Source organism: Heptranchias perlo, chromosome 5, assembly GCF_035084215.1.
Source record: "Heptranchias perlo isolate sHepPer1 chromosome 5, sHepPer1.hap1, whole genome shotgun sequence".
NCBI classification, from domain to species: domain Eukaryota; kingdom Metazoa; phylum Chordata; class Chondrichthyes; order Hexanchiformes; family Hexanchidae; genus Heptranchias; species Heptranchias perlo.
The window spans coordinates 115,485,477-115,499,432 of NC_090329.1; the positions used below are offsets into that span (position 1 = coordinate 115,485,477).

At 39.4% G+C, this 13,956-nt stretch overlaps 1 protein-coding gene and 1 long non-coding RNA gene across 5 annotated transcripts in view; one reads left to right on the top strand and one right to left on the bottom strand.

The window, feature by feature from the left end:
• The window catches only part of LOC137321503 (uncharacterized), a 29,302-nt gene extending 23,091 nt beyond the window's left edge, over positions 1-6,211 (top strand). Inside the window, exon 3 of the long non-coding RNA XR_010962839.1 lies at positions 6,130-6,211. This is a non-coding gene — a long non-coding RNA (uncharacterized lncRNA). The remainder of the gene's footprint in view (positions 1-6,129) is intronic.
• Positions 6,212-12,334: 6,123 nt separating this feature from the next.
• The window catches only part of LOC137322039 (sodium/calcium exchanger 1-like), a 322,838-nt gene continuing 321,216 nt past the window's right edge, over positions 12,335-13,956 (bottom strand). For all 4 annotated transcript variants that reach the window (XM_067985074.1, XM_067985075.1, XM_067985072.1 and 1 more), the window contains one exon: positions 12,335-13,347. In XM_067985074.1, coding sequence (XP_067841175.1) covers positions 12,971-13,347 — 377 coding nt within the window. In that variant the 3' untranslated portion in view covers positions 12,335-12,970. The remainder of the gene's footprint in view (positions 13,348-13,956) is intronic.

Below are 13,956 nucleotides of genomic sequence, written 5' to 3' on the forward strand. Positions count from 1 at the left end.
ATTTGGGGTATGATATGATTTGGGGTATGATATGATTTGGGGTATGATATGATTTGGGGTATGATATGATTTGGGGTATGATATGGTTTGGGGTATGGTTTGGGGTATGATATGGTTTGGGGTATAATTTGGGGTATGATATGGTTTGGGGTATAATTTGGGGTATGATATGGTTTGGGGTATAATATGGTGTATGATATGGTTTGGGGTATAATATGGTTTGGGGTATAATTTGTTAGCACAGGGTCATGATAAAGGGATTCAATTGGATAGATAGAGAGAAACTATTTCCTCTGGTGGGGAATCCAGAATAAGGGGGGACAATCTTAAAATTAGAGCTAGGCCATTCAGGAATGAAATCAGGTAGGCTTTTTCACACAGAGTAGTGGATATCTGGAATTCTCTCCCCCAAAAAGGCTGTGGATGCTGGGTCAATTGAAATGTTCAAGACTGAGTTTGATAGATTTTATTTAAGAGTATCAAGGAAAATGGGTCAAAGGCGGGTAAATGAAGTTGAGCTTCAGATCAGTTTTGATTTGATTGAATGGCAGAGGAGGCACGAGGGGCTGAATGGTCTACTCCTGTTCCTGTGTTCCTAAGTGTAAGAGGCCGCATTTAAACATGAAGTTACTCCTTTGTTTTTGGGGTCCAGGCTATGATCTCGGCCTGGCCTGGGCACCTGTGTGGCCCGTTCCTGCTGTTAGGTAGAATGGTCAGCCTGGTTTCTCCACGTGTATCACTGCCTATCCTAGTCTGGATAGTCCCATTGTGAGTTCTACTCCTTACAAGGCCCATGGAAAACCCAATGTAAGACTGGGACCTGGCATAGCTGGATTCCACCCTAATTACAACAACTACTTGCATTGATATAGCGCCTTTAACATATTAAAATGTCCCAAGGTGCTTCACAGGAGCGATTATCAAACAAAATTTGACACCGAGCCACATAAGGAGGTATTTGGACAGGTGACCAAAAGCTTGGTCAAAGAGATAGGTTTCAAGGAATGTCTTAAAGGAAGAGAGAGAGGTGGAGAGATGGAAAGGTTTAGGGAGATAATTCCAGGGCTTCGGTCTTCCCAATATTTAGTTGGACGAAATTTTTGCTCATCCAGTATTGGATGTCGGACAGTGTGGCAAATGAGAGACAGTGGAGGGATGAGAGAGGTGGTGTGGTAGAACTGGGTGTCATCCGCCTACATGTAGAATCTGATGTTTCTTCGGATGATGTGCACGGATCATGTACACGAGAAATGGGAGGGGCCAAGGATAGGTCATTGGGGGACCCCAGAGGTAACGGTGCGGGAACTGGAAGAGAAGCCATTGCAGGTGATTGTCTGGCTACGACTGGATAGGTAAGAATGGAGCCAGGCGAGCGCAGTCCTACCCAGCTGTATGCCGGAGGAGGATGGTGTGGTCAACCATGTCAAAGGCTGCAGACAGGTCGAGAAGGATGAGAAGAGATAGTTTACCATGGTTACAGACATAGGATGTCATTTGTGACTTTGATAAGGGTCGTTTCAGTACTGTGGCAGGGGTGGAAACCTGAGATGTTGAAACATGGAGTTACGGGAAAGATGGGCTTGGATTTGGAAGGTGACAACACGTTTAAGGACTTTGGAGGGGAAAGCGAGGTTGGAGATGGGGTGGTAGTTTGCAAGGACAGTGGGGTCTGAGGGTGTTTTTTGAGGGGGATGATGACAGCAGATTTGAAGGGGAGGCGGACAGTACCTGAGGAGAGGGAATCGTTAACAATATCAGCTAACATGGGGGCCAGGAAGGGAAGTTGAGTGGTCAGCAGTTTGGTGGGAATAGGGTCGAGGGAGCAGGAGGTGGGTCTCATGGTCAAGATGAGCTTGGAGAGGGCATGAGAGGAGATAGGAGAGAAACTAGAGAAACCAGCCTTTCCAGCTCATTCCTGTAAAGTTACAGTGAACTGAGGACTGCGGATTTTTGGCCCCAAAGTGACAGTGAGGTGGTTTCGGAATATCCCACCAACTTGCTTCCCTTCTCAACTGGGGCTGGGTTTCAGTGAAGAAAGATCCAAGAAAGTGAAGCTGAGGAAATATCTTAAAAAGAGGGAAAATGACCTTCAAAAAAATATACCAATGAAGGAATGAGAAACCATTGAGACCATTTAGCTCGCTCCACCATCTGCGCCTTGTTTCATGAGCTGATATCGGCATTTTTAAAATTTCCTGTCCTAAACCATTTAGATTGTTACATTGAGGCTACACCACAGAAACAGGCCATTCGGCCCTAAACGTCTATGTCGGCATTTATGTTCCACACAAGCCTCCTCCCTCCCTACTTCATCTAACCCTATCAGCAAATCCTTCTATTCCTTTCTCCCTTATGTGTTTATCTAGCTCCCCCATAAATGCATCTATGCTAATCGCCTCAACTACTTCTGTGGTAGCATGTTCCACTCTTTGGATAAAGAAGTTTTTCCTGAATTTCCTATTGGATTTATTAGTGACTATTTTATATTTATGATCTCTAGTTTTGGACTCCCCCACAAGTAGAAATATTTTCTCTATTTGTACCCTGTTAAATCCTTTCATTATCAGGTCACCCCTCAGCCTTCTCTTTTCTAGAGAAAAAAGCCACAGCCTGTTCAGCCTTTCCTGATAAGTATATCCTCTCAGTTCTGGTATTATCATTGTGAACCTTTTTTGCACCCTCTCCAATGCCTCTATATCCTTTTTATAAAATGGAGACCAGAACTGAGCACAGTTCTCCAAGTGTGGTCTAACCAAGGTTCTATACAACTTTAACATAACTTCTCTGCTTTTCAATTCTATCCCTCTAGAAATGAACCCCAGTGCTTGGTTTGCCTTTTTTATGGCCTTATTAACCTGAGTCACTACTTTTAGTGTTTTGTGTATCTGTACCCCTAGACCCCTTTGCTCCTCTACCCCATTTAGACTCTTATTATCCAAGCAATATGAGGCCTCCTTATTATTCCCACCAAAATACACCACCTCACTTATCTTTCTTGAAATTCATTTGCCAATTACACACCCATTCTGCAAGTTTGTTAATGTCTTCTTGCATTTTGACACATTCTTCCTTTGTACTAACTACATGCAATTTGATGTCACCTGCAAATTTTGAAATTGGACTTCCGATTCCTGAGTCCAAATTGTTAATGTAAATTGTGAACAACAGTGGTCCCAGCACTGATCCCTGTGGAACACCATTTCCCACCTTCTACCAGTCTGAGTAGTTACCATTAACCCCTACTCTCTGTTTTCTATATTGTAGCCAGCTTACTATCCATTCTGCTACCTGTCCCCTGACTCCACATGCTCTGACTTTAGTCATGAGTTTACAATGTGGTACCTTATCGAAGAACTGTTCAAAATCCAAATATATTACATCTATTGTTGAATGAAAGCTTAATGCAGTTTCCTTTTGAATGCTTCTCAATCACCATTTACCACAATTTGATGACTCCAAATAGGAAGCGTTTTCACTTTATCCGCAAGGCTCTTGTGAATTTGCTTATCTAATGCCGTTTCAAAGTCCAGAAACAGGCACCATGTTAATTAATAGGGCCAGTACATTTGTTAGGCATGTCCTGCCTTTCATCAATCCATGTTGGCTTGGAATTTATTGCCGTTACTCATGTTATGAGATTGAATTGTTTCCTTCATAATCATCATCATTGTTTTTCCTACCATCGATCTCAGGATCATGTTTCTGGCTTTTAAGAAAAACTGTTCTAACATGAACTATTTTTTTAATCTTCTGGTATTCTTCATTTATTTAATGAGCTGAGAAAATTTTCAACCCATCTTTCCCTACTTCTGTCCAAATTTCATTAAATATCATTGGATGCATTCTGTCTGGCCCTGTTACCTTATGAATTTTAAGTGCTCTTATTTTCAAATGACCCGTTCATTATTTCAGTGCAGTAATGAGGGAGTGTTGCACTGTTGGAGACGCTAACCTTTGGTTGGGATGTTAAACAGAGGCCTGTCTGCCTGTTAAGGTGGACATAAAAGATTCCATGGTACTATTTGAAGAAGAGCAGGGGAGTTCTTCTGGTCTCCTTCAACCCACATCATCAGAACAGATTAACTGGTCACTTATCTCTCAGTTGTTTGTGTGCCGCTAACATGTGCAAATTAGCTGCAACGTTTGCCTAGGTAACAAAAATTGCTGCACTTCAATACTAGCTCATTGGCTGTGAAATGCTTTGTGATGTCCTGAGGACGTGATGGGCTCTATAATAATACAAATTCTTTGTTTCATTTTTAATATTTCTCTGACTAATGGAACAGTGAAAACTGCTGCATAGAATGTAAACTTTCCACTGTATTATTTTCCTTTGCCACTGTCTCACCTGTCATAAAGGAGTCCTTTCCATCGTAAGGGAGCTCCAGTCTTTATGTACCATCAGCTGCTGAAACCCTCATTCATGCCTTTGTTACCTCTACACTTGATTATTCCAATGTTCTCCTGGCCGGCCTCCCATCTTCCACCCTCCATAAACTTGAGCTCATTCAAAACTCTGCTGCCCGTATCCTAACTCACACCAAGTCCCGTTCAGCCATCATCCCTGTGCTCGCTGACCCACATTGGCTCCCGGTCCGGGAACTCCTCGATTTTAAAATTCTCATCCTTCTTTTCAAATTCCTCCATGGCCTCACCCCTCCCTATCTCTGTAACCTCCTCCAGCCCTACAACCCTCCGAGATCTCTGCACTCCTCCAATTCTTGCCTCTTGCGCATCCCTGATTTTAATTGCTCCACTATTGGCGGCCGTGCCTTCAGCTGCCTAGGCCCTAAGCTCTGGAACTCCCTCCCTAAACCTCTATGCCTCTCTGCTCTCTCTCCCCCTTTAAGATGCTCCTTAAATCCTACCTCTTTGACTAAGCTTTTGGTCACATGTCCTAATTTCTCCTTGTGGCTCGGTGTCAAATTTTGTTTGATAATCGCTCCTATGAAGCGCCTTGGGGCTTTTTACTACGTTAACGGTGCTATATAAATGCAAATTGTTGTTGTAACAGAGCCCATCTTTACCTACCATCAAAGGGGGCCCAGTCTTTACCTACTATCGTAAGAGGGCCTAGTCTTTACCTACCTTTATAAGGGAGCCCAGTCTTTACCTACATTTATAAGGGAGCCCTAGTCTTTATCTACCATCGTAAGGGAGCCCTAGTCTTTATCTACCATCGTAAGGGAGCCCTAGTCTTTACCTACCATCGTAAGGGGGCGTCACTCTTTACCTACCATTATAAGGGAGCCCAGTCTCCACCTACCACCGTAAGGGAGTCCCAATCTTTATCTACCATTATAAGGGAGTCCTAGTCTTAATCCACCATCGTAAGAGAGGCCCAGTCTTTACCTACCATTATAAAGGATCCCCAGGCTTCACTTACTCAAAAAAGGAGCCCCAGGTTTAACTTATTATCGTAAAGGATTCCAGGCTTTATTTACCTTCTTACAATTCCAAATTTGACCTACTATGCATAAACACAAATATTTAAATATTGATTCATTTATGCAATGATGTGGAATGAGGCTATCCTTTTGGGTTTTCAGTTGAATGAGCAATAGGTATATACAAAAACTGAGCTAGGAACATTGCTGATCTGACACACACAGAAATGTAGTGAAGGGACTTACAAGTCAAAACAGTGAGGTGAAGGGAATTACATCAAAGCAGTAAAGAAAAACAGCCAAACATTATCATATAATTCTTCTAAAACAGCGAAATGGTAACAAGTTTATTTTATCATTTTAAAATTTCCTTTTCCCAGTAAAATCTGAGTTATTCTATAGTGATAACATTTAGCAGGATGCTCCGAATGAGAACAGACACAGGATGGGTGCCACATGTCACATTTTAGATGAATAGGTTTCATACTTTGTAGTCTGTATTTCAAATTATGGAAAGCAAAATATGCCTAACAATTATTTATTAAAAATTGCAACAAAATGTTGTAATTTTTCTCATTAATTATATTTCCACCACAATTCTTCAGGTTTGATTGTTTGCAAGTTTAAAGGCTTGGAGAATTTTAGGAGCAAATTCAAGTTTAAAATCATCAATATTTGTTGTTATATTTGTATCGCAATGTGCTAATAAATTTGTAAAGTTTCTTTGCTTTGTGTAAAACAGCTACAATTTCATCACCAACGACAAGCTTGAAATAACTTGAAGTGAACTTTTCAAACACAGTAATACTGTATGAAATTCCTGTTGGCCTTGATTATCTCAAGACATGCAGAATGAACGAGAAATTATGGAGAATTTACAAACATCTATATTTAATGTGTTAGGAAATATGGCAAGAGAGGAAACAGCTTATGACATTGATTTATACAAAGCCATTCAATTCGAGCAATGGAAGATACACACCACAATTTTACAAGATTAAAGGTTCCTTACGAAATACAGAAATGACAGACAAATCAAGCTGAGCAGTATGACATAAAACAGCATAAAGCACACACATATTTGTGATGAACTATTTTCTAACCACCTTCGGGTTATGTATTATAGAATTTGTTTGCATAAAGCATTTTAGTCACTGATAACTCTTCTCAAATCACAACATATGCAACATGCAAGAATTGTTTCTTCTGTGAAATTTCTAATTTTTGCAGAAAAGTTTCCATTCTGCCACGTGTTGTAAAATTAAAAAATATTTTAGCCATATTCGTTTTTGTACTCTTTACTTCTACATACAAAATGAAGTAGCCTTCCTTAGATTATTACTTTAATTAAAACCTTTGGACAGATACAACACAGAGCGAACTCAAAAGCTACGCTAGCAATTTTTGACAGCAGCGTTATATTGAGTCAGCTGTGTACACCTTGCAATTTGTGTAAGAGCCATAAATATTGTTATGGCATCTTTTGATTTTAATTATATTATCTAATTCTCATAGATACACTAGCAAATGAATATTTTGGTCAAATCACTGTCACAGCAGAATTAATCCATACTAGCTTCTAATGTTGCTTCACCAAGATAATACTGTATTGCATATCCAATTCATGCCAATAGAAATCTAAATTCACTTCTGTTTACATACCAATGACACCATGGCTTTACAAAAATGATCACCATGTTACTTCATGCACGATTAAACATCAATCCAAAAGTGGGCAGACACAGTGTAAGCTTAAACATTGCTCAATATGCTGACTCCTTTAATCTTTTGAACATGCTTTTTTCTTTATTTTCCAAGCCACACTACTATTTTTTCCCCCAAAATTGCTATGACATTGCCATTATGAAGAAGATGAGAATAAAATGTCAGTATTTCAACAGTGCTCTCGAAAGAACTTAAGAATTACAACTCCCAGGCATTTAAAGATTCACGTCAGAGGTAGAAATGTCCTTTTTACCGACAGCCGCACAACAGACTACCTACACAGTCCATCTGATAGCCTACTCAAGATGCTGTAGCCTAAATCGTGATGATTATATGTAATCAAATCCTTGCTGTCAGTGAAATTTCGTCGTCTAACATTTTAGTTGGCCAAGGTGTTGGACCCCTGATTTATGTGCACACGATCTGAGGTAATTCTGTAATATGTAAGGGTCGATTTTAACTCCCCTGGCTGAGATCGGGCAGGGGGGAGCAGTTAAAATGGAGCGGAGGGCTCCCTTGCCATGGGCTCCCCCCACCCCCTACCCAGAGCACTACCTTTTGTTGGGGACAGTTCCTTATGGTCCATGGCAGGAACCTTCTGCTGCCCAATTTTAATGGCCAGGCAGCCGTTTTGGTTGGGAAGTTGGCAAGTCTCATGTTAATGAGGCCTGGCCAGGTCTCCCTGCTACCACTGCTGGCCAGGTCTCCCTGCTACCACTCCCGGCTGCTTGCTTTGCCATGATTCCACCCTGGAGTTAAAATCGAACCTGTAGTTTTTGCTGGCATCCTTTTGCAAAATCTATTTCACTTTAGAAATGACTGTTGGTGATAACATGTTTGAATGAGGTACTTCTGTCCAATAGGAGTGTTAACTTGTTTATTTTAAATGGGTTAACTCCCCTGTTAAAATAGCAGACAGAGAAAGAATACATGGAATTCAATCGTTAATATCAGCGATATGTGATAGGCTTAAGAAATTTGTATTAACTGAAGTAAATCAACTATATCCCAAGCTTCTCTTTGCTCCGAGGCAGACAGTTTTCCCTTTGCTCCTATATTAGCACTTAAGAATATTCACTCACAAGTATCAAAGTATGCACATTTTAGAATATGGGCTCTGCAAAATGATTTTATGTGGGTCTGTCTGAATGAATACATCAGGGTAGAATTGGAAAATCACTGAATTCCTCCATTTGCATTTGTTGTGGTGCAAGAATGTGCTGTAGAATTTTCCTGAAGGCTTTAAGCAGTTTGTGAAAAGTTTTGTTACTAACAGATCAGCTTCTTTTTAGTTCAAGAAGTTACAATACAGCACTAACGTTACATGTACTGGAACACACCCATTCAATGTCAAATACATCTGAAAGGCTGCCACAAGTCCCCTCAATTCACATGATCCATTACAGCAGGTCAACGACCATCCCAAAAGCAAAGCTCTGATTTGGCACAGTTGTAGAATTAGAACAGATGCAATAGATAATCTGTAATTCTAGAACAGGTACCATACCCACAAGATCAGAATCCAACTGCCTTTGGGTACTTTCAGGTTTCGCAATACTAAACAAATTACTTAAACCACTGAAAAATATCTCAGATCATCCACACAATAAAATTGATACAGCAACTGCCAAAAACAGTAGTGAAATGTGCAATAGCTTAGATATTACCAAATACTAATAAAAAGATAGATTTATCATACTAATTTATGTTGTAATAATTACATACTGTTATGTTAAACTCAAAAGTGTTTAAAATTCCTTATATTGCCATCTTTATGTGTTTTTAATTAGAAAAATAGAATTAACATTAAACTGATTTTCATACAACAGAGTAGATCTGCTCTGTTTAACAGCTGATTGAACTCACTGTTCTACATACTGATCTTTTACATGTATGCCAGATGGGGTAAGTCATGTATATAACCTTTTCAGTTTTAAAGGTCTTCTCATGTGTAAAACTAATAGAAAATTATGATGTGGTAAACAGAAGGAAATTATGCTGAAACACAATTCATTTTAATTACTTAGTTGGAAGGGATTGTATCTTAACTGTAATTACAGCCCTATGCTCATTCTCCGCATGGGTCAATGAAACATCTCATGCTGATGAAAGGGCAATAAATAATGAGACCGACATAAATAAAAGCACCTATTTCACTGGAGTCTGGCCAGACACAAGTGCCCAGAGAAACTTGCAGTCAGGCTGCCTACTGTATCTAATCCGCTAGCCTTATACAATCAAATCCCATTTATTTTGTGTTCTCCTGTCATGTTCAAACCTTATTTTAAAAAGGGCGATAACTACGAAATGACCTTTCCTGTAAAATCTGTATTGTTTGTCATCATGTAGAATATGCGTCCATTATATGGTGGCAGTCCAGTTCCATGACTCAATTTCACAGATGGGTTGTTTAACATCCCCACAACAACAAAATCTATGATTGGATCCTTACTTTTCAATTGGGTGAAACTTAAATAAATGACCATTCCTGAAAAGCAAACAAAAATAAATTAAGCTAAATATTCATTGAAATCATTTTATGTGTCTGTCCCACTATTTTACTAACTGCTTGCCGGAGATGTACTTCCACTAACCAGCAAAACACAATACTGATCTCCATGAATAAGCTTTCAAATTACAGCTACAGTTGCACAGCACAATGGTGCACTGACATGGAGCCCTATGGAGAGGTAGGATGCAGGTGTTGCTTGCCTGTCAATCCCCTATGTGGTCAGTCCCCAGCCTAAGCTGAATGGCCAAGAGGGCTGCTGAGCATCAGTAAATCACTTCTCCCAGTGAGAAAGGGGAGAGATGGAAAAGTAAAAGTGCTTCCTCCACAGGCTGCATCATCCGGGGTCTTGGGATGTTTTATTACGTTAAAGGTGCTATATAAATACAAGTTGTTGTTGTTCGATTATACAGCACAATTGAAAGAGGACCTGTTTGCAAGTTCACCCACTTGGTTGGGATGCAGAGCGTGGTGTCCCAAAGAAAAGACAAAAGGCTCTTCTGAAGGATTGGGCAGCTCTCCAATACTTCATTCAGGTAGCCATTCTTCATGATATGAGCCTGAATGAACAAAAACCTGATGCCAAGTATTAACAAATGTAGCTGCAAGGCACATTAACCATCCAATAAATCTATATGCATGTACTTTGCTTAAAGCACCAAAATTTGTCCTCACAGCAAACACCTCTAGGATTGTCTCTCTCGCTCGCAGACAAAATAAAGTTGTGCCTTTTCTTGAGGCTATAACAATTCCTATAAGTTCACTTTGTATAGTGTCAGGATGATGCACTTCGCACAACAAATCAGCAAAGAGGGCGAGACCTATGTAAATGTTCATTAACAGATTAAAATTACAGTGCTGTCAGTAATTATGTCTTTAAATATAAAGAGCTGGAGGCCAAAATGTAAAGAACTGTAACATAGTCTGTCACTGAAATAAAAATTGTTCTCCCCTAAGATTTCTTTCTCAAAACAGGATCATTCATTTTCTGTACTAACAATGAGAAATAAACAACATCTTATACTTTTCACAGCTGCAAAATGTTTAAAGGGGATTTGTATTGCTTGTAATCTTCAACAATGTACTGTGACACATTTGTGACTGTAGGACCAGAACAAACATATCTTGAGTGACATTGCTTTGTGTTGTAATACTGATGATCAAGGCCACTGGTTTACAATTTCACTGAAAAATGGATGGAGCCACGCAATGCGATCCCCAAGACTTATTCAGTTGCCATAAGTCAGTGGCCCTGCTGATAATCTTCAATTGAATCAATCTAGAATCATAGGCAGGCTGAAGTGACTTGTGCTTTATGCAAGCATAAATGATGATACAACAAAAACTATTCTATTAATGATCTTTCCCTTTTTTGACCCAGGATGGGCATGCACAAAGCCTGCACAACTCCTGCTATCTCCAGACAGAAAACCAATTGCATCGTAGTCTCCCAGTTATTTATAAGATATACACAAAGATAGGATTGGGAAAAAGTCTATTCATTTTAAAAATACATGGAAAAGGCAGCAGTTCTGTTACAAAGATGGCAAATACATTTTTTTAACTTAGGATCTTTACTTATGGAACAAAAACTTTATCAGTTTCAAGGGAGAAACAGTGGCTCTGGGAAATAAGGGTTATGCATCACAAGGTAAAGTGGTCACTCAAAGATCAACAAGATAGCACACACTACAGCCCTTTCTGACATGTGTATTTTGCTTGTGTTATGTACAAATAATATATAATACATTATAAACATTATAATGTATTCTTTCTTTTTGTTGCTGTGCTGATTATGTTAAACTAATACTGAATGTCAAAAGTCTATTTGTGGGGATGATGTGTAACCTGCCTCTGGGTGATCAATGGACTCAAACTGTTACCAAATTTGAATGTTTACTTTTCTGTCATTTAAGTATAGAGCAAAATAAAAGTAGAAGAAAAACACATATTGCACTTGACTCTTCATTCATCAGGCCTTATGAATCTTAAGTTGTGGCTCACAAGAAATTGCTTGCATAACATTTTTGCATCAATAGATTCTGATTTAGTTCTTATCTTGCATATATTATTGATTCCATATATAACTTGTCGACAGTTTCTCAATCAAAAGCTCTGCTGGAGTTGTCTATTTGCAAAATCTAATACCATGTGATGTGGCCAGCATTTTGAACATGCCTTTTTTGTACCAGAACTTCTATTAGAAGAAAGGTTGTGAATTGGCATATGATGGTTTGGACAGTACTTACAAGAATGTAACATTAAAATGACCCTATAAGCTGGCAATGGTAGTGAGTTTGTTGATTGCTACAGCAATAATCTTGATGCCTACTTAATGACATTTAACATATACAGTAATTGTCTTTCTGTTCGGGTTAATTTAAATGCACCATCCCAATTATACTGTCTTCCTCATTTATTGTGCCACAACACTGACAGAAACAAAAGCAACTAGACAACAGAAATAACTATACTGACATTCTAAAACTAAAACAAATGACCCTGAACAGTTTTAAAAACACATCATTCAACTTTAAGTTTAAAATAAAAATTCTGTCATATTTATAGATCAAGTATGTTTTTGTGAAGGTGCTAGTTCCAACAGTACCACTTGTTTATAAGTGAATGTGGTAAATTTTAGATGGAAGCTACAGCTCTTTCCCCTCACTATACGGAAACAAGCAATTCCTAGTAATAAACAATACACGGCAGGTCTTGAGATTGATGACGTATTTATATTACATACAGGACAAATGTCTTAACCATGCACAGCATTACAGTATCACATTTAACACTATTGTACAAAAATAACAATGACACGGTGTATGGGTAAATGTCTAGCAGTTACGCATATTCTGTGCATTTTTACTAAGGAACCCAAATTAAATTAAACCAAAAACTCCAAAATTTTGACAACACGGGATTTTAATCAGGAGTTGTCAGCACACATTATGTTAAATGAAGTGTAGGGCACGCAGATCCAAAACAAAACTAAATAACGGGACAAGTCATTTTTCTTGTGTGTTAGCAACTTGATCTCAAACAGTCACATTAGTACAGAGGCATCATTCCATGAATGGATGAGGGCATGCTACTGTGGGTAAAAGTGCCTTCATTATTGTTTTAGGCTCTTTATTCTCAATAAAAAATATTTTCCCATTTGGTATATTTATCTGTACAGCAGCAGATTGAGCCCTACATTCATAGCCTTTGTTGTTATGATGCCCCCGCAGATGGAACACTGTGAGATCCACTCCTACCTAGTAAAAGGAATGCTCCCAGAAGTTAGCATTCCATCAGCAGGCGAGTGAAATACTAAACGTCCATTTTGTTCATATTCTGTTGGTTATTAGAAGCCCTTTATGTAGCAATAGGCCTCCAGAGATGAGCAAAGAATGTACATTAACCAAAGCAGAGTGAACATTGATGTGGTTAGAATCTTGGCAGTCCGTGGTCCACCCAACTCGCCACCAATTTCTGGCTTCCTTCGATACAGTAACACACCAAAGTTTATAAAAGCAAATATGGTATAGAGAGTGACTGAAAAGGCCAGGTTTCCGGGCAGCACTTCAAAATCCTTTCCCTGAGCATTCCAATAGATTGCTGCAACTGTCCAGGCCACACCGATTCCTAAGAAAATATTCACAGCATTGCTCCCGGTCACATTACCGATAGAAGCATCAGCATACTGGTCTTGAGTTGCAGCTACTTTGCTGGCAAAGGTATCTGTAAAAGAGACAAAAAAAAGCCATCTAAATTGTAAGATTATCCATGGATGAAGTCACAGTATCCATTTTCATTGCTTTACGTAGGCCAAAATATTATTTCGATTCATGTGTTGGTGTTGCCATCAATTTCCATGTTGTTATGAAATAAATTTCCCACAACAAAATGATCCGAGGAGGAAATAATTATTAATTACACAGAATGGACAGCACAGAAACGGGCCATTTGGTCCAACAGGTCCATGCCGGTGTTAATGCACCGCACGAGCCTCCTCCCTCCCTATTTCATCTAACCCTATCAGCATCTCCTTCTATTCCTTTCACCCATGTGTTTATCTGGCTTCCCCTTAAATGCATCTATACTAGTCGCCTCAACTATTCCTTGTGATAGCGCGTTCTGCTTTCTAACCATTCTCTGGGTAAAGAAATTCCTCCTGAACTCCCTATTGGATTTATTAGTGACCATCTTATATTTACGGCCCCTGGTTCTGGTATCCTCGCTCCTTTTAAATTTCAAAAGGTCACATTAGCCACAATTACACTGAGTTTACAGACACTGAGCCCGATATTAGGAGGGAGGCGGGTTGGCACCGGTGTTCGACTGGGCGCG